Source organism: Heloderma suspectum, chromosome 4, assembly GCF_057233095.1.
Source record: "Heloderma suspectum isolate Gila_16-S chromosome 4, 16-S_ref, whole genome shotgun sequence".
Classification (NCBI taxonomy): Eukaryota; Metazoa; Chordata; class Lepidosauria; order Squamata; family Helodermatidae; genus Heloderma; species Heloderma suspectum.
This window is the reverse complement of record NC_139461.1, coordinates 7,137,486-7,164,362: the sequence shown is the minus strand read 5'-3', so window position 1 is coordinate 7,164,362 and position 26,877 is coordinate 7,137,486. Positions and strand designations below refer to the sequence as shown.

At 47.3% G+C, this 26,877-nt stretch overlaps 1 protein-coding gene and 1 pseudogene across 6 annotated transcripts; both read left to right on the top strand.

Moving 5' to 3' along the window:
* On the top strand, positions 1-795 carry LOC146346493 (uncharacterized; annotated as a pseudogene).
* LOC146346492 (ubiquitin carboxyl-terminal hydrolase CYLD-like) lies at positions 674-26,845 on the top strand. 6 transcript variants are annotated; one of them, XM_084848562.1, is made up of 16 exons: positions 7,681-7,848; positions 10,187-10,373; positions 10,506-10,665; positions 11,426-11,707; positions 13,314-13,389; positions 13,963-14,171; positions 15,183-15,336; positions 16,632-16,767; positions 17,173-17,283; positions 17,711-17,802; positions 18,598-18,664; positions 19,358-19,490; positions 20,863-20,971; positions 21,370-21,488; positions 23,918-24,137; positions 24,725-26,845. In XM_084848562.1, the coding sequence occupies exons 2-16, from the start codon at positions 10,201-10,203 to the stop codon at positions 24,904-24,906; spliced, it is 2,223 nt and encodes a 740-aa protein (XP_084704688.1). In that variant the 5' UTR covers positions 7,681-7,848; positions 10,187-10,200; the 3' UTR covers positions 24,907-26,845. The 6 variants fall into 6 exon arrangements, with proteins under 6 accessions (XP_084704687.1, XP_084704686.1, XP_084704684.1 ...); XM_084848561.1 differs by lacking the exon at positions 7,681-7,848 and adding an exon at positions 674-992 and having other exon boundaries at positions 10,187-10,665; XM_084848560.1 differs by lacking the exon at positions 7,681-7,848 and adding an exon at positions 788-1,126 and having other exon boundaries at positions 10,187-10,665.
* The last annotated feature ends 32 nt before the right edge of the window (positions 26,846-26,877 follow it).

Below are 26,877 nucleotides of genomic sequence, written 5' to 3'. Positions count from 1 at the left end.
AGCGGGCAGCCGGAGCCGGGAGCGCGAAGCGGCGGCGCGCGGAGGACCAGCCGGTGCTGCGGCGCGATGGCGAGCCCGCCCAGGCCCGGGCGGATGTGCCCGATCCGGATCCTGCAAGAGCCCGAGCTCGGCCCGCTGTGGCTCTGCGGCAGCGCGCCGGGGTGCGGCGGCTGGGCGCCCCGCGGAGCCGCTTCCACCGGCTGACGGGAGACACGCCAGCCCGCCTGGACGAGACGGGGCGGGCGAGGCTGGGGCGGCTGGGCGCGTACCCGCGTCTCGCCTTGAGCGAGGGCGGCCCGCCAGGGCCCGGCCGGAAGCCCTCTTCCCAGGGCGCCGCCAGCTCTCCCTGGACGCGAGCGGCTGCGCCCCCGGGGAGCTGGCCGGGAGGAAGCTGGCGGTGTCCGGGGAGCACGACAAGAACACCGGGGCGGAGGACGGCTGCTGCCCCCGCGAGCAGAGAGAGGCGCGCAGGGAGCGCTCCCGCCGGAGGACGCGAACCGCGGGGCCGGGGCCTGTGCGCTGCCCCACGAGGGGCGGCTCCGCGGCGAGGTCCCGCGCCCGGCCCTGCCGGCTCCGGAAGAAAGGGCCATCCCCATCCCCGTCGGGAAAGCTCCGGAGGAGGCCACGGGCCCGGGGGCCGGCTCAGGGACGGCCCGGGGAGGGCGAGCGGGGAGGAGACGGACCTCGGGGAGGAGCGAGGGAGGAAGCGGGGACCCGGCGGCCGGGCACGCCCGGGCGCTGCCTCCGCAAGCGCCGCGCGCCGCCGGGTGTTCCAGCCACGAGCTACAGACTTGAAAACCTCGTTGCTGGCCGCGAGGAATCCATCTGGGGCTTTGCCTGGCTTTATCCGAGAAGCGTTATGGCTTTTGAATGCTTCCGTTATGCTTGCCATGAGTAATATTTCTTCAGTGGATTGCCGGTTATTTCTTTAATTTTGCACCTTTTGAGAAGCCTTCAGGACATAAATCTGGATCGTGTTTCTTTTAACAATGGTTTGCTCCTCTTCTTGGTAATTGTCACTGCTTCTGGTGTGTGTGTTTGATAGCCAGTTACTACAACCATTGCTATAAATCTCATTACTGTTCTGACATGGAGGGAAAAACTGCAGGGGCAACTGAGAAACAAGGTATATTGTAGCATTTATTTTAAAATGTGATGCCTTTTCCTATCGCTGCCTCCATTCAAATACGATTGTATATGATGATTATATAATCAGGTACAGATTATATTTAGGCAGTGGCTGGGGGGAAAGATTCTGCACATGCTCAGAGGTGATCGGATCTTTATTACTACTGCTTTATGTTCCAGTGCTGAATCCTGGAATAGATAAGTTCTTGCTAAATTTTGGTTTATTACAGTGTTAACTATTTCAGATATGATGAAATTGCTTCTGTTGCCCGATTTACACTATAAAATACTGAGTGTGAAGAAGCTGTAGACTAGGGGTGCTGAACTTCTTTCAGCCTGGGTCAAATTCCATTTTGGAGAAGGGCTTGGGAGCTGTATTCCAGTGGAGGGTGGGGCCAAAGGCAAAAGGGGCAGGCCCGAAACACCAGCATATTTTAGCTTAAGGTTCTTACTGCTAGTAACTGGGCTATACAAGAGACATCCTATGCATGTTTAGACAAGAGCAAAACCGCTACAACTCCCAGCGTGCCTCAGCCAGGAGCTGTAGCATTTTTTTCCTGTCAACATGCATAGGTTTGCATCCTTAGAAGGTAGGGGGGAGGAAGAGAATGGCACAAAAACTGGGAAACCACCCAAGGATCCGTTCAGGGGTGGGGCATGGGCATCTGGGAAACTCCAGAGGGCAGGACTGGGGCTCCAAGTGGTCCAGATTTCGCCAGTGGACCTGCTGTTCTACACCCCTGTGATAGCCCATACTCTCCCGATTTTCCTTCTTCCAGTAGTTTATTTTGTCCAAGAATTGTAGCCTGCTCTACCTCACGTGCCCAGAGTAGACTCAGTGCAGTTTTTCCAGCCATGCATATTTCTGTCCTCAAATAATCTAGGCAGTAATTGAACAGCCTGTGGTGTACAAGAGACCAAAGAATTCAGTTTCATTTTATTCTGAGAGATTAAAAGTGGTTATGAAAAAGGTGCCACCATGTGGCAAATAAGGGAACAGACCCACAGTTCCTACTGCCTGTTTCCAAAGCTGATGAAATATTTGTTGTTCGGTCGTTCAGTCGTATCCGACTCTTCGTGACCCCGTGGACCACAGCACGCCAGGCCTTCCTGTCCTCTGCTCTTTCCCGGAGTGTGCTCAAATTCATATTTATGGCATCGGTGATGCTATCTAGCCATCTCATCCTCTGCCGTCCCCTTCTCCTTTTGCCTTCAGTCTTTCCCAGCATCAGGGTCTTTTCCAGGGAGTTTTCTCTTCGCATTAGGTGGCCAAAATATTTCAGCTTCAGTATCTGTCCTTCCAATGAGCACTCAGGGTTGATTTCCTTTAGGATGGACTGATTTGACCTCCTTGCAGTCCAGGGGACTTGTAAGTCTCCTCCAGCACCACAGTTTGAAGCCATCAATTCTTCGGCGCTCAGCCTTCCTTATAGTCCAGCTCTCACAGCCATATGTTGCTACTGGGAAAACCATAGCTTTGATTACACGAATCTTTGTTGGCAAGGTGATGTCTCTGCTTTTTACTATGCTGTCTAGGTTTGCCATAGCTTTCCTCCCAAGGAGCGTCTTTTAATTTCATGGCTACAGTCACCGTCTGCGGTGATCTTGGAGCCGAAGAAAATAAAATCTGTCACTGCTTCCATTTCTTCCCCTTCTATATGCCAGGAAGTAAGGGGGCCAGATGCCATGATCTTCTTTTTTTAATGTGGAGTTTCAAACCAGCTTTTGCACTCTCCACTTTCACCCTCAACAAGAGGCTCTTTAGATCCTCTTCACTTTCTGCCATCAGGGTTTCGTCTGCATATCTGAGGTTGTTGATAACTCTCCCGGCAATCTTAATTCCGACCTGTGATTCATCCAACCCGGCGTTTCTCATGATGTGCTCTGCATATAAGTTAAATAAGCAGGGTGGCAATACGCAGCCTTGTTGTACTCCTTTCCCAATTTTGAACCAATTGGTTGTTCCATGTCCGGTTCTTACTGTTGCTTCTTGACCCTCATACAGGTTTCTCAGGAGAGGGTAAGGTGGTCTGGTACTCCCATCTCTTTAAGAATTTGCCGCAGTTTGTTGTGATCCACACAATCAAAGGCTTTAGTGTAGTCAATGAAGCAGAAATAGACATTTTTCTGGAATTCTCTTGCTTTCTCCATGATCCAGCAAATGTTGGTGATTTGATCTCTAGTTCCTCTGCCTCTTCAAAACCCAGCTTGTACTTCTGGTAGTTCTCGATTCACATACTGCTGAAGCCTAGCTTGTAGGATTTTGAGCATCACCTTGCTGGCATGTGAAATGAGCGCAATTGTACAGTAGTTTGAATGATGAAATATTACAGCACATTAAATATGGAGCTGCCTTTGAAAACTGTTGGAACATTTCAGTTACTTCAAAATACAGCTACCGCATGGTTAGGTGGGGACTGCCGATGGGAATGTATCTCGCTAGTTTTGAAATGACTTCACTGGTAACTAATCTCTTTCCAAAGTGCTGGTGCTTACCTTCAAAGACTGGGGGTGGGGGGGGAGTAGGGCTCCAAAAGACCCCAATCTGATGCCTTGGAGAGCCAGAGTGTGTAATGCTCCTGCCAAGATGGCACTGGGGGCTAGCTATCCAGAGGACAACACTCCTGTTGTTTTGGAGATGCCTTGGCTACCAATTTGTTTCCCAGTCCAATTCAAAGTGCTGCTTTTGATCTTTAAAGCCCCCCAAAACCTGGAGCATATATGCCCCCCTACTCCCATATAATATTGTGCAACAACTGAGATCTTTGGAGGGGACTCTGAGCCACGCTCTTGTCAGAAGTTGGGTTGGTAGCAGGTAGGCTGGATCAAGGTTTCTGCACTTTTGACCTGTCTGCTTGCCTTGTTATGTGGTTAGTAAAAAAATATCCTCTTCCACCAGGGTTTTTGTGAGAACTGCATTCTTCCATCTCCCATGATTGAGATATTGCTATTTTATTTTCCTGTTCCCATTTTATGGGAGTGTATTTAGCTCAATTATATTTATGCTTTTAATTGCTGTGCACCACTTGGGTGCGGGCTCGGGGCTGAAAAGTAGTACAAAAATAAACTTTGATTGATTCATCTGTGGTGGGGAAGCAGCACCTCTCAAATTTCTGCCTGCCAATGTGCTGTTAAAGTGCCCCAGAGCTTTACAGAGGGGGAGCAACATTTTCCCTTGTCTGGCTATGCTGAACCTACGAGTTCCCCACAGCTCTGCTCTTGACCCCCAGAAACCCCATTCCCCCTTATGACCCCCCCCAGCCCCACCCCACCCCCCAACCCAAACCCACGATGCTCTCTTTATTAGGGTACCAGGGCCCTGCCCTTTGCATCTGGAGAGTCTAGCAGGGGCTGATGGGAGTTGTAGTCCAATGCATCAGGAGGGGCACCAGGCTGGGGCAGGCCTGCCCCAGGGAAAGGGGAGAGGAGGAGCCTGCGCAATAGCTCCGCCGTCCAAAGGAGGGAGGGCCATAGAAAGGGGAGGGCAGTCGTCAAGAAATAGGCCCAGCCAATCAAAGGCCACCTGACCCCTCCCTTCCCAGAGTTGTTGTTGCTCTTTATTCGCTCAGTCGCTTCTGACTCTTCGTGACTTCATGGACCAGCCCACGCCAGAGCTTCCTGTCGGCCGTCGCCACCCCCAGCTCCCCCGCGGTCGAGTCCGTCACCTCCGGAATATCATCCATCCGTCTTGCCCTTGGTCGGCCCCTCTTCCTTTTGCCTTCCACTTTCCCTAGCATCAGCATCTTCTCCAGGGTATCCTGTCTTCTCAGGATGTGGCCAAAGTATTTCAGTTTTGCCTTTAATATCCTTCCCTCAAGTGAGCAGTCTGGCTTGATTTCCTGGAGGATGGACTGGTTTGATCTTCTTGCAGTTCAAGGCACTCTCAGAATTTTCCTCCAGCACCACAGTTCAAAAGCATCTATCTTCCTTTGCTCAGCCTTCCTTATAGTCCAGTTCTTGCAGCCATAGGTTGCTACGGGGAATACCATTGCTTTAACTATGCAGACCTTTGTTGTCAGTGTGATTTGTCTGCTCTTCACTATTTTATCAAGATTTGTCATTGCTGTCCTCCCAAGAAGTAAACGTCTTCTGATTTCCTGGCGGCGGTCAGCGTCTAAAGTAATCTTTGCGCCTACAAAGACAAAGTCTGTCACTGCCTCCACGTTTTCTCCCTCTATTTGCCAGTTCTCAATCAAGCTGGTTGCCATAATCTTGGTTTCTTTGAGGTTTAACTGCAACCCAGCATTTGCACTTTCTTCTTTCACCTTCGTTATGAGGTTCCTCAGCTCCTCCTCACTTTCAGCCATCAAAGTGGTATCATCTGCATATCTGAGATTGTTAATGTTTCTTCCAGCGATTTTAACTCCAGCCTTGGCTTCATCAAGCCCAGCACATCGCATGATGTATTCTGCATACAGGTTGAATAGGTAGGGTGAGAGTATACAACCCTGCTGTACTCCTTTCCCAATCTTAAGCCAGTCCGTTGTTCCATGGTCTGTTCTTACCGTTGCTACTTGGTCGTTATACAGATTCCTCAGGAGGCAGACAAGATGACTTGGTATCCCCATACCACCAAGAACTTGCCACAATTTGTGATGATCCACACAAAGGCTTTAGAATAGTCAATAAAACAGAAAGAGATGTTTTTCTGAAACTCCCTGGCTTTCTCCATTATCCAGCAGATATTGGCAATTTGGTCTCGAGTTCCTCTGCCTTTCCTAAACCCAGCTTGTACATCTGGCAATTCTCGTTCCATGAATTGCTGGAGTCTACCTTGCAAGATCTTGAGCATTACCTTACTGGCATGTGAAATAAGTGCCACTGTTCGATAGTTTGAACATTCTTTGGTGCTTTCCTTTTTTCGTATGGGGATATAAGTTGATTTTTCCAATCTGTTGGCCATTCTTGTGTTTTCCAAATCTGCTGGCATATGGCATGCATCACCTTGACAGCATCAACTTGCAAGATTTTAAACAGTTCAGCTGGGATACCATCGTCTCCTGCTGCCTTGTTATTAGCAATGCTTCTTAAGGCCCATTCAACCTCACTCTTCAGGATGTCTGGCTATAACTCACTGACCACACTGTCAAATCTATCCCCGACATTATTATCCTTCCTATACAGATCTTCCGTATATTCTTGCCACCTTTTCTTGCTCTCTTCTGCTTCTGTTAGGTCCTTGCCATCTTTGTTTTTGATCATACCCATTTTTGCCCGGAATTTACCTCCAATGTTTCTAATTTTCTGGAAGAGGTCTCTTGTCCTTCCTATTCTATTATCTTCTTCCACTTCCGCGCATTGCTTGTTTAAAAATAATTCCTTATCTCTTCTGGCTAACCTCTGGAATTTTGCATTTAATTGGCCATATCTCCCCCTATCACTGTTGCCTTTCACTTTCCTTCTTTCTTGGGCTACTTCCAGTGTCTCAGCAGACAGCCATCTTGCCTTCTTGGTTTTCTTTTTCTTTGGGACGTTTTTTGTTGCCACCTCCTGAACAATGTTGTGAACTTCTGTCCATAGTTCTTCCGGGACCCTGTCTACTAAATCCAGCCCCTTAAATCTATTCTTCACCTCCACTGCATATTCATTAGGAATATGAGTGAGCTCATATCTAACTGATCTGTGGGTCTTCCCTATTCTCTTTAGTCTGATTCTAAATTGTGCAATAAGAAGTTCGTGATCTGAACTACAATCAGCTCCAGGTCTTGTTTTTACCGACTGCATAGATGTCCGCCACCTTTGGCTACAAAGGATGTAGTCAATCTGATTTCGGTGTCTACCGTCTGGTGAAATCCATGTATAAAGTCGTCTCTTATGTTGTTGGAAGGGAGTGTTTGTTATGCACAGTGAGTTGTCTCGGCAAAATTCTATCAGCCTATGTCCCGCTTCATTTTGTTCTCCCAGGCCATGCTTGCCTGCAATTCCAGGTGTCATTTGACTACCCACCTTAGCATTCCAGTCTCCTGTAATGAAAATAACATCTCTTTTTGGCGTATTATCCAGTAGGTGCTGCAGATCCTCATAGAACTGATCTACTTCTGCTTCTTCAGCGTCTGTGGTTGGGGCGTATATCTGGATCACTGTGATGTTAAATGGCTTACCCTGAATTCGAATTGAGACCATTCTGTCATGTTTTGGATTGTATCCAAGCACTGCTTCAGCCACTTTATTATTAATTATGAAGGCTACTCCATTTCTTCTGTGGTCCTCTTGTCCACAGTGGCAGATCTGGTGGCCATCTGATGCGAAGCGGCCCATCCCAGTCCGTTTCCGCTCACTGAGGGAGGCCAGAAAATTTCACTGTCCATAGGCGAAGTCACATGAGGGGCTACGCGTGCGCGCAACACGCGCGAGAATGCCCTGTTGGGCCCGCCTCCATGCCAGACGGAGAAGTCGCCCATTGGCCAAGCTCAGGACGCCCTCTCCTTCTCTGGTCCCTTTGACGCCCTTCGTTCTGATTGGCGATTGGCCCTTGCGCTGAGGGGGCGGTGAGGGGAATTTCCGTCGACGCTCTGGCCGCTCCTGCCCCCTTCTCTTTATGGCCTTCCCTCAGGAGAGCGGCGAGCGAGGGAGGAAGGAGCGGGGAGGTGAGCGACCCCCAGCGCCCCCCGTCCCCGGGATCTCTTTCCTTAGTACACTTACGTTCCATCCCCCCCGGAGCTCCAGGTGGCGTGCGTGGCTCCCCCCTCTCCGGCTTACTCCTCACAACACCCCTGCGAGGTAGGTGAGGCCGAGAGGGACAGAGACAGTCAGTCAGTGGCTGGCCGAAGAAGCCCCTCCCCCGCCCCGTGTCTCCGTGACTGAGCAGGGATTCGAAGCCGGGCCCCCGCGCGAGTTAGGCCAAGGCCATTAAATGAGCCTGAGCTGGGCGGAGGGGCGTGGGGGGAGCCGGTCACGGCCCCTTGGCGACTCCCAGAGGGGCAGCCTTCGGGGTAGCCTGTTGCTCTGGAAGCAGGGAAGGGCCATGCCTCTGCGGCAGAGCCCCCGCTTTGCATGCAGGCGGCCCCAGGTTTGATCCCTGGCATCTCCAGGTAGGGCTAGGAAAGAACCCTCCCAGAAACCCTGGGGAGCCGCCGCCCGTCAGCGCCAACAATACTGGGCTAGATGGACCCAGGGTCGGACTTCGTTGAAGGCAGCCTCCTCTGTGCAGTCTTTAGTGCCGCTAAGGACTGCCAGTTATTGTGGCAGAAGATTTCATGACCCAGAGCCCATTTCATCAGATGCAGGAAGTGTTATCTGTAGTTGACAGATATATACACGTGGGTTCCAGTGTAAAAAGGTTGCAGGTGGTGAGGCAAGAAGGCCATGGAATGCAAGAGGTACAGCCTGTGCCTTCTCTGCAAAGCTGGTATGGATGCATGGATATTTATTTCATTAAGATATGGGTGTGTGTATGTGTGCTTGGATTTTTAATGCACCGCCACCACTCCCTGGTGTCTTAGAGTGAGTAATAACATCTTTGCTTTAAAGACATAACTTTAAAAAACAGCACCATGCTTGGTTACATTCTCAAGATTAAAAAAAAAACATTGTGGATACCTCAAAGGTTAATGTTACTCATCAAAATATTGCTTCTATAAGTGGGTATGTAAATATAAACACTTGTATGACGAGCCTTGTGTCATCTCAAAGGCTAACAGGTTTGTTGTAGCAGAAGCATCTGTGGGCAAGAGCCCACTTCATCAGGTATGTAAAGTGCCAGAGAGATGTATTTATTTATTTTAATTATTTTAATGCCAGTTTTTCTATGAAATATGGTATTCAAGGTGGCTTACGAAATTGGTGAAACAACAAATTCATTACAATGGTCTCTAACATTTTAACACAGAGACAAAATGTCACAGACCTGTTGCTGCCATTTATATTTGATGGCCCCACTGTTTATAGTGTACAGTTTTTCTCTCTGTACATATGTGTGTGGAGCTATTTCTGGCAACTAAGAATAACACTTCATACATTTCATGAAGTAGTCTTTGCAGTGCTACAGGACTAATGTCTGGTTTCACTTTTACAGACTAATGTAGTCATTACTGTGGAGTGTGTGTGTGTGTGTGCGCGCATGCACCTAATTTTATATCGAAAAACAATAACATTGCATTCAAGTAGGTTATGCATCCTAACAGTATATAGTCAATCAGAAATAATTTATATATATTGTAACCAAGTCACTAGCAAAGCAGGGAGAGGCTGACATTGATTTAGTTAAAGGTTTTGGGTTTGGCCTTCATCAGTAATATAGTTGGATATACAGACTAAGCACTGTACTGTCCTTTAACTTCGAGAATAATAAACTTTTACCTATGCTTCCAGTTATTTTTAAAGCCTCTTTTGCACTTCCATGGCAGATGATACCTTCCTTAGAATTATCTCCATCCTTAGCACTCTTAGCGGTTTCCTTGGAAGCTGAAATCAGATTTTGCTATGGTCAAAGGCAAAAGCCCAAACATTTAAATAATTACAAACTTATCTCTGTTATGTTAGTCACAGGTATGTGCACCCAAATAGATGTACATACACCACTTTAGGGTTTTCAAAGCATCTCAGTAAATTTTAAATAGTATAAAATGAGGTTTATATAGTATAAACATAGGAGGTAGACATCTCTTATTCATAGTCTGGCCCCTCTTGGAAGTGTCTGAAAGACCTACATAATTGAAGTCAGTTGAATTCCCCGCCCACTGTTCTGCCAGCCATAGGGAATTGTAATTGACTGCTCACCTTAGAGTATGTCTGCAGTGCAATCATAAACTGGTTTAATGGTGTCTGTGAGGAGCTTAGGATCTCTGTCAGAGGCTTCTCAGTGCACTTGCCCTAAATAAATGATGTGTTGACTTGAATAATAGGTTTGATGGCGAATATGCCCACATCTAGGAGTTAATCTGCAAGCATTACTAGATTTCTCAATGATTTCTTAGAGATATTTTTTAAATGTGGTAAGCAGTATATAGATCTATTTAATAAATAATAATAATAATAATAAAATTTCTACCTTATACAAAAAGTTTGAAATAGATTTGGTAAGTTGCTCATGATGGGATTGTGTAATTTTTTTTTTTAGGACTGAGTGCTAAGATGAATACTGCAATCATGTACTCCTTCCACCAGCTTTCACAAGAGGATAAGAATATGTATTATATCCTGACTGAAAACGTCCCTTATGGCAACAAGTTATTTCACGCAGGGAGTATGTGTTACCTGAAAGAACAGGCATACCTGCGTCACATTGGCATGACTCGCTTCTGGAGGTTTGTCATGGAAGAGGATGATACTGTGGTCACTATGGATTCTGAAAGTCTGCAGCCTCTGAATGACAAGGTGGCTGATTTCCTTTCGGCCATCAGCAATGTTCATGAACGGTTGAACTGTTTTCTGGACAGGCATGTTCTAGATGCTGCCATGAAGGCCAGACCAGGACAAAAGGTCTTTGTGGATCGGGACCATCAGACTTTCCTTGGCACCATCCGCTACATTGGGAAGCTTCATAGGAGCCCTTTGCGATCTGGGCTTTGCCCAACTTACTTTGGGGTGGAGTTACAGGTAAGATGATTTAAGGGGGGAATTGTTGTCCCGAAGCTTGTAGGTCAGGTGCACAATCATATACAGCATTTATATAGCCTGTTTCAAGTGTTCAAAGTGCTTCTCAGTAATCCATGAGGGCAAAAGTACATTGCCTGGCTGCTTTAATCTTAGAACAGAGTCTCTGACTGCGGAGATCAAGTTGGTTTGCCAGTTCAAATGAAAATGTGAAAAACTTAATGTTTTTCACTGGCTTGGCCAGTGTTCAAATTGCAACATGTAAGCTTTTGAGATCCATGAAACTTTTGCTCAGGCTGAATGTTAGAGAAAGAAAAATAGATTTTTCTGTGCCAAGGCATGATGATGTTGCCTGTATCTTACCAATTTGCCTGAAGACCTCTTTTGGTCTGAAGATCAGGGCAGGAAGTTAGAATTGATTCAGCTATATTAAACAGAGGCCATGTGATAAGTTTTCAGGTTAAACACTGAATTAACATGCTCCTTTGAGGCAATGGGAATATAAAACCAGAAGTAAATTTAGTAGTAAATTTTAACAGGGTAACTTCTGCACATTTCGTGTATGGTGTTAGGCCTGGTAGTACATTAATACAGTTTGCCCATAGAGTGAGGTCTTGCCTGTGCTTCTAAAGGATTCCTTTGGTTCCTGTGTTGATGGCTGTCTCTATTTGGAGTGGGAAATGGGCTAAAGCTATGCTGTCAGGTCCTCTCTGAATGGGTGTGTTGCCTAGGATATAATGTAACCTGTTTGCTACTTCTCCAGGGTGATGGTGAAGGCAAAGGCCACTGTGATGGCACCTATAATGGGACAGAACACTTCAAGTGTAAACAGAACTGCGGACTGTTTCTGCCATTTAACAAATTGCGGTTTCTACCAGCACCAGAGAACGTCAAGGCAAAGCAGGAGGCAAAACTGGATGCAGTTGGGGTAGTTCCAGTGAAAGTGGGGGATACTGTTGGCTTCTATTTGGATGATGCCCTAACGCGAGGAATAGCAATGAATGTATACAAGGAGGGAAGCACCTGGATGGTTCAAGTGTGTCCGGTAAGGAAGTCACTAGCCCTCTGTTTTTATCCTTCTGGAAGATGTGTTAATCGGTACCCTCATGCCTTACAGTCTTGCAAGTAGAAAATGATGGTGCTCCTATTCTGGGTTTGCACAGAAAAAGCAATGAAGGGAAATGATATAACTGGTCTCTCCTCTCAGAATGTACTAGAATGTACATCATTCTTTATCTGGACAAATGGGTAGAATGACATCCAATTTGGATATGTAGCTTAATGGTCGTTCATATAATTTGCATGTATAATTTTCAGGTTCATCTGTAAATTTCCAGTTAAAGAATCTTGAACAGAAGGGCTGAGTAAGACCCCTGTCTCAGACTCTGGACATCTGCAAGTCAGGATAAAATCATATTAGGCTGGACTTAGTCTGACTTGGTATATTGTAACTCTTTATAACAATCTTGGGTTCATTCTCTTCCTAGCTCAGCCACAGCCTTCCTTTTAAAGATTTTTGTGAATCACTTGGCAGAGTTATAGCATGCATGCGCTGGTCGTACTGGGGAAAGTCTCAAACCTCAGACTCTTCTTACTTTGGAAAGGGCAAAGCTGCCCTCTCGATGTCAAACCATGGTGGTGGCACAACAGATTTTCACACCAGAGTTCAATTTCATTGACTAGATGTTCCAAAAGCTGGATTACTTTCCTCCTCAAAACCTTTAATCTTTCTGGGAAAAGAGGATTCGGGGGTGGGGGCAAGGCAGGGAGCTGGGAACCAATGGGCTCACAGCTCTAATGTCTGTGCCACTGGGTGGGTAAATAGAAGATGTCAGGAGTCAGCCTCATTGTAAAGGCAAAAGGAGCAACTGAATGCCTACTTGAGAATCTACAGGTAAGGAAACAAGCCTTTTCAAGAGCAGGGAAAGAGAAGCAGCATGGTAACTCTTGGGTAATGAAACAAAAACAGAAAGAAAGGACTTGTTCAAATCCTTCCCTCCATTTGAGAGCACAAGGAGATTTTGTGGGAACCAGAGAACAAACCAATAGCTGGCTGTCCCCCTCCCAGAAGGTTACCCAATAATAGGTACTACAGTTATTGTCTGTAGTCTTAAAGCTACTCTAGAGCAGTCATTTTCCAACTATATTCTTGGAAACTCGGGGATAGCTTAGTGATGTTGCTAATGGCATACAAGATTCCCTGGAAGACAACTTGCATGTGATCACCAGCCTCTTCCTATGATGTGTTCTCAGTTTACTGTGAGGCCCAAGAAACCTGGCCACCGTGAACTAATTGTGACACCTAAAACACTCCCCCAGAATCTTCTGCATTGAGCAAGAGCCCCTTGGCATACACACATGGGACCTGTCTAAGTAGTATGTACAGAAATGGCTCCCTGAAGGTACACATTTTTAAAACCACTGTTCTAGAGTAACCACAGAGGTAATTATTTATTACATTTCTTTACCACCAAAAGCTGAAGATAAGAGGTGAGGCTTTTGTAGCATAAGTGCAGCCATTATCTATCTATCTATTAAATACCAATATCATTAATGGTATTTCTACTACCATTAGTAGAAACGGAGGGGAGATCCCCATTCCCACCCTCCACACTTCAGTCTTGTAACTTTTTTTCTTTTCTGGTTTGTAGGAGGAAGAAGGATCAACAGATGTGTTCCGGGATATCCCCCTAGACTCTGTGGTGCAGGAGGAGCTGCTGTGCCCAGGTGAATTGGCCCTTCGGTGGATTGTCCCTGTAGCTTCTGCTCTCTAACACACACATACATCAAGTGACAAGACAGCTATAATATATTTGCTTCTGTCTTTTATTCCTCTTTCAAAACCCCATGAAAACATTGATGCACAGATCACCTTTTTGAGTGCATACAGGGAGGAGGGAAAGTGAGGAGAGGCTCTGTTATTTGAGAGAAATCAGGCTCTTTTCTTTGCTCTGCACCAACCAGGTAGATATTCAGCTGAAGCAAAGGATTGATAATTTCTTTAAGAAGCAGTAGATAAAATGCAGAGTTAAAATATCTAGAAACCAGATAACAGTTCCTTAGCAGCTGAAAGTAAAGTGCATAATCAAGTACAAGTGAGGGTTAACCTAACATCCTAACCCCAGTCAGATCTTGTATCGCCAAAGGGGATACTAAATTGTCAAACAAAATGGCCATTGAAGCCCCTTTTCCACCTGCTCCCCAGCTCCCACCTGGGCCCTTCAACAGCAAGGCGATGAAATGGTATCAGATAATAATTAGAAAGGATATCACATTTGAAGGAAGTGTGTTGCTTTTCAGGATTTGAAATAGATACAGACTCTGGGCTCCAGGAACAGCTGAAACGCAAGAGAAGTGAGAGTGCGGAGGACCTGGAATGCAAGCCAGCCTCCCTCGGTGTGAACTCTGTGGTACAGATAAACTTAGACAAGGAGAATTCAGTCACAGGAACGATCCGCTGGATTGGGTGCCTACCTAAAACTCAGCAGAAAATGGCTGGGGTTGAGCTGGTAAGAGTCATATATGCAGTTCCTGGGTTCTGTCTCTTTGACGCAATTCGCTCCAGGTTTTAGTGCAGGGGTGTTGAACCTCAGGCCCACAGGCCATATCTGGTCCTCTGGGGTTACCCAGAGAGCTACACCCCTTTTCCTTTTCCCCAACCACTGATTGTTTGGTGGTTTTCCAGCTTTTGTGTGCATTTCTTCCTTATTCCAGAAGGTTGAAATGCCTCTCCTAAGGCTTCGTTACTGGCAGAAAGAGCTTTAAGCTAAGATATTGCTGGTCTGTTGGCCCCTCCCCTCTTGCTTTTGCATACCTTGCCCCAGCTTGCCACTGAAATGCAGCCCGAGAGCATCTCCAAAATTGGATCTGGCCCTCAGGCTGAAAGTGGTCCAACATCCATATTTTAGCTTGATCAAGAAATGGAGGACATGGTTGAGCTATGCAATTCTGAGCCATCTCAGTGAGTTATGTGGAACAAAATAGATGGATTGAAATTGGCAAGACTCTTGCAGAAGTGGAACTCTATGCTCCCTCCCAGAAACTGGATTCACCAGTGACTGGGGCCTTGAGATCAGTCAATAAGGGTAACTGCTCCCAGTTGACTCTTAGACCTTTTCACTGCTGTCAGTGCCATTGATAAGTGTTGGTAGCTCAACTGTTGGATCCAGCAAGCGTTTAAGGGCTGCTTGTCTCTGACAGGGAGATCACAGAGGATAGTGATGGCACAAACTCCCTCTGAGACTTCCCTGGTGGAGTCCCCCATCTTATCCTTCAACTTGTCCTCAAGACTACTAGGTGAGATTTTGTAGAAGTTTGTATTGTGGTCCATCAGTCTGCTGATGAGCACCCAGCTCTGCTACTCATTGTCCTGTGACACAAATCTTGCTTTGACATCCAGCCAGACTTTGTGTTCTGTGTAACTTGGAAGCATGCATACTGCCATTTGAACAATAGTGTTAAGCCCTGCACAAGAACTCTTCTAACCAACAGTCCTGAACCCTGCGTGTCCACCCTCACAGGATGAAGAGAAGGGTGTTTCCGATGGCGAGTTGCAGGGAGTGCGCTACTTCACCTGCCCCCCAAAGCGAGGGCTGTTTGTGAAGCTGGAGTTGTGCCAGCCAGATATGCGCTTCCAGTGTAACAGCCACCCCTCCCTGGAGTCCACTGAGCTGAGTAAGTTCCTTTCCTTCAGTCAAAGTAGTCTAAATGTGCTGCATTACGAATCGAGTTGATGAGGGTCAAGTGATCAGCCTGCAGCCTTCACTGGCCACTCAGTGTCTGATCATGGCTGGTTTTTCTTGGCCTGTGCTTCCCGGCGTTTCCTTGAAAATAGTTTTGGGGCAGGTTTCCCTAACCTGGTGTCCTCCAGATGTTTTAAACTACAATGCCCGTCAGCCCCAGCCAGCATGGGTAGTGGTCATGGATAATGGGGCTTGTAGTCTAAAGCATCAGAGGGCATCAGGTTGGGGAAGGCTGCACTAGGGAGAGTCCCTGATATCTAAGCTGCTGCTGTGTTCCATGTCAGCAAACAGCATCTCTCCACCATGACTGCATGAGCTGCTCATCTGAAATAAGCTGCAAAAAGTGTTCCATTATTGCAGCATGGCATATGGTTGGGATCTCTAACTTGCTGCCTTATCTCTTAGTACTAAAAAAAAAAAAAGAGAGCCAGCTCCTCAGGAATAGAAAATTATATTATTGTCAAGAATGAAGGCCTGTTTTCCACCATAAGATTAGGCCAGGCGGTCAGATTTGATGTAACCATCTGGAATTGTGTGTTATCTAGAGGTTCCTTGGCCCTCTGCTCAAGGCCAGACGCAGCCCCTGCGAATTGGGGAGTGATAACATCTGGAGCGGGTGAGGAGTTCCAGCCTCTCAAAGGCAAGGGTGGTCCACCCAGGGGCTGAGCTAGTGATTGGCTGAAGGAAAATCTGCCCTGGGTTGCCAGGGCTGGGCTTTAAAAGAGGGTTGAGGTAGAAGCATGGTTTCTCCCTTCATGCTGGTGGTCCTGGACCTGCAGACGGCTGGTTGCTATCTGGGGAGATCCATACTTAGGTATGTAAGGACAGGCCAGGTAGATTTATTATTTTGCTTGGATGTGCATTCACGAAGCTCTCTGTATATAGTTAAGTGATTTGGCTTTCTACCCTCTTGTGTAACTTGCTACTTCCATTCTTCCCTTTCCCCCCTTACTTTGATTTTTATAAACCTTTATCCAACCTTCAGTTGGTGTGGTCTTTCTGCATAACCTCAGTGCTATTTTCAGTGCCTCTTGGCTTAGGAGGGTGGCTACTGGGTATTTTGGGGGACTAGAAGGCTGGGTTTGGCCAGTCCTATTTTTGGAAGGAGAGCTGGGATCAGGTCCGGAGCAGTTCTACCTCACAGGGAGGTTGGGGCTGGTCCCAGTGACTCGATCCCTTTCCTTCACAGTCATTTTTTTTCTTAAAGGAAGCATCCATCTGTTTCAGGTGGCTTGGATACTCCAGGTGTCCTGAGCAACTCCCCTCCCCTCAGGGATGATGTGGCTGTGAGTGTCCTACAAGGGCGGATGAGAGGGATCCAGGGCCACTGCAACTCTTGCTACATGGATGCTGCACTTTTCAGGTAGGCAGTCCTGTGTGTCGCATTTCCAGACACGCGTAACAGCAGCTCCTCTTTGGAATCTGAATTAGACCTATTCAGGTCAGACTGTGGGAAATTGCCCAACTTGGCTGTCTGATAGGAACCTGAAAGGCTGCTTAGATCTTGAATAAAGCAGGGCAGAACTTCCTCTTTGTAATTATCTCCTGGCCCAGGCCCCTCTATATTGCAGGATTTAATAGGGAAGTGAACTGGGCTGTTGTATTGTGTTTGATGGAAAAAATGCTCCTCTGTTGCTCTATTGCTGCTTCACTTTCTCTCTGTTTCTGTGTTAGTATTTTTTGAAAGCCACTCTTTGTCGCTGTCCTCCACTCTGAGGGGTTCCTGCCAACCTAGTAGAGTTACCAAGCATGTCCTCTCTCACCACAGCCTCTTCTCCTGCACCTCTGTGTTGGATTCCATGCTCTTCAAGCCCTCCTTTCCACCCAATGGGCATGTTCAGAAGATCCTCCGAGACAAGATAGTCAACCCCCTCAGAGAGTAAGTTGCTAACTATATGTCCTGAATAGCTGGAGCATCCTTCCTCTGCTTCTGACTCTGCTTTTTTCCTTTGCTCGCCATGGGCGTGTTTTGCGCTTCCACAATTGCACCATGCAGATGCATCTTTAAGTGCCGTGTGAATTTCTGCATCTGCAAAACCGAGTTTCAGCTTCCATTTAAAACAACAACAACCCCTGTTTATTAAGCCAACCAAAAGATCACAAAAAATGTGCAGGCTTTTGAGATCTCTCCATCAGGAAGACCTGACAAAAAGCAGGGTGGAGGAGGTGGGAGTGAATCAGGAGAAAAAGCACCTGACTTGATGGTGAAGTCACAGTGTCTGCATGTCCAGAGTCTCAAGATGAAGTAGTACGCAATATAGGCAAACATATTTGGAAGAGGTGATACCATTTGCTTCCCTTCTTAGGAACGGCTTTGTTGCCGCAAAGAGTGTGATGGACCTTCGCCACCAGCTGACAGAGAAGGGGCAGTGTTCCAGCTTTGCCACTTCTGAGAAAGGTGTTTTGTTTTTCTTTTTGAGTTTTGTCCTCTAATGCAATTTGCTCTGTGGCTAAAGCATCCCAGGTTCACATTTTTGCTCGGCCACAGAGCTGACTGGGTGACCTTGGGCCTTGTCTCTCACCCTAATGTACCTCATGATTTGTGTGAGGATAAAAGGGGCAGGGGAGACCTGAGATTGGAGGAAGGGCAAGATAAAGTGGCAATGAACAAAAATCCTTACTTTGCAAGATTACAGAGCCTAATTTAAAAAGAAAGACCCTGATGTCTTTCCATTGTAAGTTTGGCATGGCTAAATCATCATTTGCTGGTTCTACCTTGTCAGTTTGGTATGGCAAATATTTCATTAGGACGAGTGCTTACCTAGCGAGAGCCGATACTTGATTTCCCAAGGTGAAGCCTGGCCTTGAGTGTCTGTGATCTGTGGGGGAAAAACCACCCAGTCCTATATCCTGCAATGACATGATTTCAGTGACATTCACTGCATTGAGATGGTAAATCCGCCTTGTGGTGGCTTTCTGATATAAAAATGAACAGAAAATGCTCCCTGAGTACCGCCCTAGTTACTTAGCAGCAAAGACTAACATTCCCCCCCCATGTGTTCCCAGGTCTTCTAACTGATGGAAGGGGCTAGCTAGCTTATGTACACACGCATGCATGCACACCCAAAGCACCACACACTTTCACTTATACATCAGGTCTACCAACATCTGACAGTGGCTTTTGTTCTCTGGAGAAGGGGCCAGGGTATCATCTTGTACTGGGTCTGATGTGGAGTTTCCTTTGCCTTTTCAGACCCTGAGGAGTTCCTTAATCTCATTATGCATCACATCCTTGGGATAGAGCCACTTTTGAAACTACAGTAAGTTGACTCTGTCTCCCCACGCCACCTGTTGGGAGTTCATAATGCAGCGTGCACCCTTCTGAGGCTAGAAAGAAATCATGCTCCTTGAAGGGACTCTGGGTCTTGAAGGGAGATGATCTGGTTGATTTGAATGGTAGATAGTTGCTGACGAGTGAGCAGCAAGGGAGGCCTGGGTACTGCACTGAGAGAGTGCTGTTGAGTGGAACCACCTGCTTATCTGGTTCACCAGATATACCACCACCTGGGAGCAAGTGAGCTGGTTTTTATCCTGGTAGAAGAGAATTAGGGAGGGGAGTGCACAAAAAGCCGTTGCCAACTGATTACTTTGCTGAGTCACTTGTGAATTAATGTTCACAAGCATCACTAGATGTGTTGACCTGAAGTCTAGAGAGCCTTGGGGAGGGGAAGTTGATGGAAGTGAAACCACAATGCCAGATCCCCAAGTGATGTTGTAAAAAGGTGGTGAGTTAAAGATTGGGAGGTGATATGCCTACATTGGCTAGGATGGGGGAGTCTGGCTGCCATCCAGCAGCATCCCTCCGGTCCACAGCGCTCCTCGGGTAGAATGGGGTGAAGCCTAAAGAAGCATGTGTGTGCTTCCTGATCCCTGTTGAAACACCTGAGATTGCTATAAGAACTTTTTTCAGGAATGGGGTGGAGTGGATTGGTCCATTCGCTTGCTTCTTTCAGGTCTGGGAGGCTTAAGGAGCAAGAGTGCTACTGTTACCAGATATTCATGGACAAGCAGGAGGACTTGGTGGTGCCAAATGTGCAGCAGCTGATCGAACATTCCTTCCTCTCATCTGACCTCAAGCTGGTGGAGGTGAACTCTTGAGACCTGCTCCCAACTATTGCTTTTGGTTCCTGCTGCTTTGCATTTTAACATTATGATCCTCTGAAGCATTACTTGGGTTTTCATGGGAGGCTGTGTAGAAGAGGCTACAAACAAGGGTATTTATGCTTTGCTACAAAGTCTATCCTGATTCTGTGCTCAGAATAAATAATAAATAAATAAATGCAAAATATACATTGGGGAAGGACCCCTAGCTCAGCTGTCAAGCACCTGCTTTGCATGCCAAAGATCGCAGGTTCCATTCCTGGCACTCAAGGTGACAGAGAAGGCCTCTCAGCCAGAGGCCTTGGAGAGCCACTGTCAGTCAGAAGACCATCCTGGTCTAGATGAACCAGTGGGCAGCTTCATATTTGCATATTAAATTCGAAAATTTTATTCTCACAGAGCCATAAGGCTGAGAGGGACCATAAGGCTGTCTCACAATGTGCCACAAATGGAAACCAAATGCACTGCAACCAAACTGTTGAGAACTTGTTGGGACTTGGTGTGCCTGTGGGATTTTATCATTGGAGAGAGATGGGTAGTAAAGTAACTTGACACAAAATTGGCTAGCAGGGCTCCTGTATCATTAAGAGTTGTGTAGGCATTTCAGCTGGTGCAGCTTCTCCTGCAGAGGTGAGCAGAGCTGGACCTGCAGATGTGCCGTCTTTTACACGGCTCTCAGAGATACAGGAGCCAGCTGCCCTTTGTAGTGCATATGGATTTGCTATGTAGCTATAAGCTCATAGAACCATAGAATAGTAGGATTGGAAGGGGTCTACAAGACCATAGAGTCCAACCCCCTGCTCAATGCAGGAATCCAGGTCAGAGCATCCCTGACAGATGGCTGTCCAGCCTCATCTTGAATGCCTCCAGTGTGAGAGAGCCCACTACCTCCCTAGGTAATTGGTTCTATTGTCGTATTGCTCTGACAGTCAGGAAGGTTTTCCTGATGTTCAGCCGGAATCTGGCTTCCTGTCACTTGAGCCTGTTATTCCGTGTCCAGCATTCTGGGATGATCAAGAAGAGATCCTGGCCTTCCTGTCTGTGACAGCCTTTCAAGTACTCGAAGAGCGCTATCCTCTCTCCCCTCAGTCTTCTCTTCTCAAGGCTAAACATGCCCAGTTCTTTCAGTCTCTCCTCAGGTTCCTCCTTTTTGAAGACAGGGACAACATTAGCCCTCCTCCAATCACCTGGCACTTCTCCCATCCTCCATGATTTCTCAAAGATAATAGACAGTGGTTCTGAGAGTTCTTCTGCCGGATGCAGCGCCCTGTGTCTCCCCCTCCCCCCTGATTCTGTAGTGTGATTGCCTGGAAACCGCTGACTGGTGACTTGGTTTGTGTTTCTCCCCGCTGCCTAGATTCCATCGTGCTTTATACTTCAGATGCCTCGTTTTGGGAAGGAATACAAAATGTTTAGCAAAATCATCCCCTCCTTGGAACTGGACATCACTGATCTGCTGCTGGATAGTAAGTTGTTGGGACAGGGAAGGGCAGGGGGTGGTGGTGGCAGAGGGAAGATGGGGACACAAATGTAATATTGCCAACACAGCCTCATCCCCCTTACCTAGTACATCATCCATTTCTTTGGAGTGACACGCTGCACTAACACTGCGTAAAACTGATGATTATTCAGGCAGTGAACTGATCCAGGAGGTTTCAGCAGAGTGGTGCAGCGGGTAGAGTCCTGGAACTCTTTTCCCTGCTCATTCATGAAGCTCACTGGTGTCCCAACGCTTATCCCTCAGCTTGATGCACATCATAGAACTCTTGTAAGAATAAGCATGTTGGGAGCTGTAAAGCACTTTGTAGGTGGCTTAGCTTGTCTCTGATCAGTCCAGGGTCTGATCTTTGGGCTCCCACTGCAGGTCCCAGGGAGTGCTTTGTGTGTGGAGATGTTGCCACTCAAGAATGCTCGGCGTGCTTTAAAGACAAGATGTTTGCTGACACAGGGCTGAAGCAGTATTGTGACTCTTGCTGTACTCAGGTATCTCATTTTCCTTTGTAGGATGTTGAGGAGGTTCCATGTATGTGCCCACCCCTCTTCAAACCCAGGAAAGGAATACAGGTAGGGATGTCAGAGAATTCCGCCACGGATCTCGGTGAGAATTCCCCCCGAAATCCGTGGCGGAACGAAGCCCCCCACCCCCCCCCACGAAAGGCGCACAAAATGGAGCACTTACCTGCTGCCATCCACGCTGACTTGCAAATGGCGGCTGCATCTGCGGCCGCCGTTCGCTTCCTCGTTATAGCCGTGATAGGCTACGTAAATAATTATGTAGCCTATCACGGCTAATGCAGGGACGCCATTTGTGTCCCTGCGGAGGCCATGATAGGCTACATAAGTATTTATGTAGCCTATCATGGCAAAAACAAAACAGCGGATGCAAATGGCGGCGGCTGCGGCGGCCGCCATTTGCGTTCCCTTTTTTTTTTTTTTTTTGCCGTTTTAGCCTACGTAAATATTTATGCAGGCTATTATGGCAAAAAAAAAAAAGGAACGCAAATGGCGGCTGCTATGGCCGCCGCCATTTGCGTCCGCTGTTTTTGTGGGTTTTTTGCCGTGATAGGCTACGTAAATATTTATGTAGTCTATCACGGCAAAATACAGGGACGCAAATGGCGGCGGCTATGGCAGCTGCTATTTGCGTCCCTGCAGGCTGCCCAGCGGCCGGATGTCTGGTTGCGGGCGGCCCCGGCCGGCGGCTCCACGGAATCTCCACGGAGCGAAGCCGGCTGGAGAGAATTTGAGGGGAGGGACAGAGCGCCTCCCCCCCACCACGAATGTCACCCTTCAAAAAGGTAAGTGACTTTCGTACATCCCTAAATATAGGGTCCCTTTTTTGAAGGGGACTTAAGTGATTACTTTGTATACACAAAGGCTGGTACATACTCCATGCCAGGCAAATGCACATTTTGTGGTCAAAATGAGCCATGCATATTTGCCTGAGTATATATCTCCATATGATTGTAAGGTATTTTTCACAGGGTCCATCCTTTTGAGAACTGTCCGTTTGTTCCTTTCGGTTCTTTAGCCAGCTACCAATTCGTAAGAGGGCCTCTGCTCAGGGGTCTTTGGTGAGGGACTTCATCAAATTAGAAGTCCCTGTAAACAATGTCAACTCAAGGCTGGGCAACTTCAGGGAGATGGACATCGTTTTTGCCCCCCTGGAATCAGCCTTGGGGTGCCCTGCACTCCGTGGGGTGCCAGAAGGAAAAATGGGTGGTTGCTGATGAATTTCAGTACCAAACTGCTTTGGTGTGCTAAAAATGTCAAATTTAGCTTATTCTACGTTAGCTAAATTTGACCCTTTTAGTGCTCCATAATGCTAAAGTCCCCATTTTTAAAAAAAGCATGCAGATTTTTTTTCTGGCTGCCCCCAAATTTGGTGGGGGCCACATGTGGCCCACCTCTGTAGCAATCATTGAGTTCAAGTACCCTCACATAGACTGCATAAACGCATGCTCCAGTCACAACAGAAGTAAAATTTCTGGATACTGTAAACAGCTGTGTGCCTGAACCATTGGCCATGGAGCTGACCAGAAGGGAAGCAACACTGAACTTAATCTGAAGTCCAGAACCTTGTTAAACGGATTGGAAGGAAGGTCCACAGTGCTATCACACTTAATTTATATGTAAGTGGGGAATTGCTAAGGAAGTCCATCACAGCCACATTTGATTTCAAAAGAAGAAACTTACTTAAAAAAAGAGGGAAAAAAGCGAGAGAATGGGTAAAAAAGAAGTTGAAAAGGAAAGTCAAGAGGGTCAGATCTCTTCAGAATGCTTGGGAGGTTAATCAAAGCTACAATAATAGAAGCTTAGCTACACTATATACTGCAGGTAAGGAAAGGTACTATCACGTCCAAAAGGTCACCAGCATGGTTAATCAGCAATATCTAGAAAGCTATCAGGAAATAAAGGCTTCCTTCAGAAAATAGAAACGTTGCCCAAGCAAGGAGAACAAAAAGGAACACAAGCTTGTTCAAAGGAAATGCAGGCATTCAATAGTACGGGTGGGCAGCGCAAGCCCCACTGTTGCATGGAGCCCTCGCCACCACACTGCCGAAATCTGCAGTGGGGGGAAAAACCTGACCGTTTACCACTGCGGAGCGGTTGCCATGTCCTGTGGAATTCCACAGGGTGGCATGGCTGCAGCAGTGCAGCCCGTGGGAGCCCAAGGCCATGGTCTGTGAAAACGGCCTGCAGATCCTCTAGAGTTGCCCAGCCCTGCATTACCACAACGCCTTTTCTTTTACATGCCTCCCTGATTTCATTCTCCATCTCAAGATCATCCTTAGCAGTTTGTCTGGGGGGGGGGGGGGGGGAATAGCACCTGCATCCCTAGTACTCTGTTCCACTCCATTCGCTAGAGGCCTCGCTGGCCCTTCAGCTTTCTCTCTTGTGTCCATTTGCAGGCTCACTCTCATTACCAGCGAAAAGCCCATCAGACAACCAAGCTGAACATCCCCGAGGGGTTTTGCAGGGGAAGACCTCACGGCAGTCTGCGGGTGCCTCGGGAGAAACTGGAGCTCTTTGCCATTCTCTGCATTGAGACCAGCCACTATGTCTCTTTCGTGAAATATGGGCCAGAGAAAGAGAACTGGATGTTTTTTGACAGCATGGCAGACAGGCATGGTAAGGTTGCACGCGTAGTCCCAATGCTGGTGCCCCTTCAGTAGTTGTGTGGGCATGTTCCCCCAAATATTTGGTGTGTCAGCCATGCTTTTGGGAACGAGGTCTGAGCGTTGCAGTACCGCTCATTTAACGAATGTGCCCAGCAGGGGTCCCCAGCGTGTTGGGGCACATTTGCAGATTTGAGAAACTCATGTGCACCACTACAAAATGACTGCCACAGAGGCATGGCTGGTGCCAAAATAACTAGTAAAGGGAGATTCCTAGACACGAGGGATAAGTAACCTGCCCAAGAAACGGAGTACAAGGTGGAGAGGACAGGTGATGGAAGGCAGAAGGGTGGGTTTGGCCTGTCCCAAGGTTCTGAGTAACGCTGATGCATCTGTTATGAGGCACTGAAGCTCCACTTCCTGCGTGCGTACTCAGGAGTCTAGACCCTGTGCAAATTCCAGCATCCATGTGCCTGTGCAACTGCAGGGGTCAACCAGCTCTGGCTGGAAAAGTCAAAGGACCATTCCAGATGAACCCAGGAGTATCACGTAACGTAAAAGTATCTGGATCCTCCAACCTACTTTCTCTCATTGGCTTAGGTGATGAGAATGGCTACAACATTCCCACTGTGACGCTGTGTCCAGAGGTTGCCAAGTACCTGGAGATGCCAGTCGCCATCTTGGCCATGGAACAGCCCCGGGACATGGGAGTAGCCAAGCGCCTCTTCTGCGATGCCTACATGTACATGTATCAAAGCAAGAAAATGTCGCTTTATAAATGACTCCTGGGTTGCTTTGGGCCACCAGCAATGGAACAGAGGTGAAGGGATTCTGGAATTTTTCACTGCTGTTCTCTTTCACAGCATCTTTCATGTTGTTTACAGAATTACCTCTGGGGAAAGGAGTCAGTGAAATGGTATTTGCTCTGGGCATCTGGTGATTTCAAATCTTCTGCAGACCCAAACTTGTCAGCACTGTGGGAATAGTGTTAGTGGAAGAGCTTCCCCGCTGTGCCCTCTCTGTTCCCATGCCCTCCCTAATGAACCTTCCGCAGATGTTCTTGGCACCGGCATGCCTGACCTTCCTTTGGACTACTGTTGTGGAAAACAAGCTCAAGGTCAGGCTTGCACAGGTCTCTTGGGGCCACGATTCTGAATCGGGAAGAGGTCCAGGCCACCATTTGTTGCCTCGCTTGGTTTCCATGAATCCAAAATTCAAATGAGAACTCCTCCTCCTCAGCAGGGAGGTAGGAACTTAATGGCTCAGGGAAGGAACTAGGTACTAAACTCAACCTAAAATCCAAAGGAACCAGATGCTGCTACTGTCTTGCACACTTTGTATCGTGGTCCCTTGGTATCTGTGACAGCCCTATACACATGACTGGTACTTCTAATTTTTACAGCCCCCAATTTTAGATGGTAGTTGGGGGCTTCAGGCTGAAGCGTCTTAATGACTATGCATCTCAGGCTGGACATGCACTTTGAATACGTCTCTTTAGTCCCCCTTTTGCACTGACAGTGATCTAAAAGATCACCTTTTCTGCTTCAGCCTTTCAGCTTCCATAAGGAAATGTGACAACCAGAACTGTGGTATACCAGCACCCACCCAGAGCAACAGGCGCGTGGGAGGAACAGCAGCTAGTGGGGGTGGGTGGGCCTGCCCCACAGTTGAGCCCATGCTCTAGAAGGAGCACCACGAGGCCCTGCCCCTTTCTGATTTTTTCTCCCAATGCAAAGGCGCCTCGGGCCAGGGGCCCCCTGTGACACTGATTTCCTAGACACTGATTGGCTGGCCTTCCCCTTTTCCCCTCCAAGTCCTGTGAAGGTTTCTCGGCAGTTTATCTCACTTGGGGTAGTGTGATCTTCCCCTTAACAGCTGACATCCTCTCAGTCTTCATCTCTAAACGGTTGCAAACTTTCACCGAAGTGTTACATTACAACAAAGCAAAAGGGTTACTTTGCATTAGGCACACAGCAGCTCAGTCTGTTTGGATGTTACAAAATAGGCCTTCTGATAAGATTCTTTTCAACAAACCCAAACACCTTTGTCATCATTTTCTGTCTAGTAAATACTGTGCAATAAAATCGTAGAGAGGAGAGGGCACAGTGCCTTGTACATGTGGTAGCATTTGTGTCAGACCTGGCAGTGGGTTTTACTGCTTTGTTTTTCTAAAACAACTAAGATACCTCTTTCTACTGAGCTGTTGTGCTTTGCAGCTTGTGAACAAATTATATGGTATATCAGCACTTTTCAGAGGGCACTGCCTATTTGGGGAGAGAAGCATGTATGACACAGAAGCCAAAGAGGTTTCGCTGTATTTGTCTTGGTAGCTACAGCGGTTCCTAGAAGCTGGAAATAATTTGCCACATTTAATGCAAGTAGTTTGTTTATCTGGTGATAGATGGGGCGTACGGTGCGACTGTCCCATTTCATTTTATGGGCAAGCCTAAGAGGAGCAGCTGTAGGGACCCTACTTCTTGCTGGACAGTTCTGATGTGTAACTGCTATCTTGATTCAATCAACCCCCACCTCCCCACAAATCTGAGTTATTTAAACTTGTGTGGAGTCTGTGTCAGTGTCACTACTTTCTGTCTCTCTAGCCATTTTTATACTGTTTGCTTTCAATAATCTGAAAAGAATGGAAGACATTTTTGTTTGCTCCGATGTCAGTCTCCATTTCTAAAACATGTCTTCCAATACAGTATTCTTTTTTGACTTGACTTGTGTGTTGACTTTATTTTCCAAGAAATGTC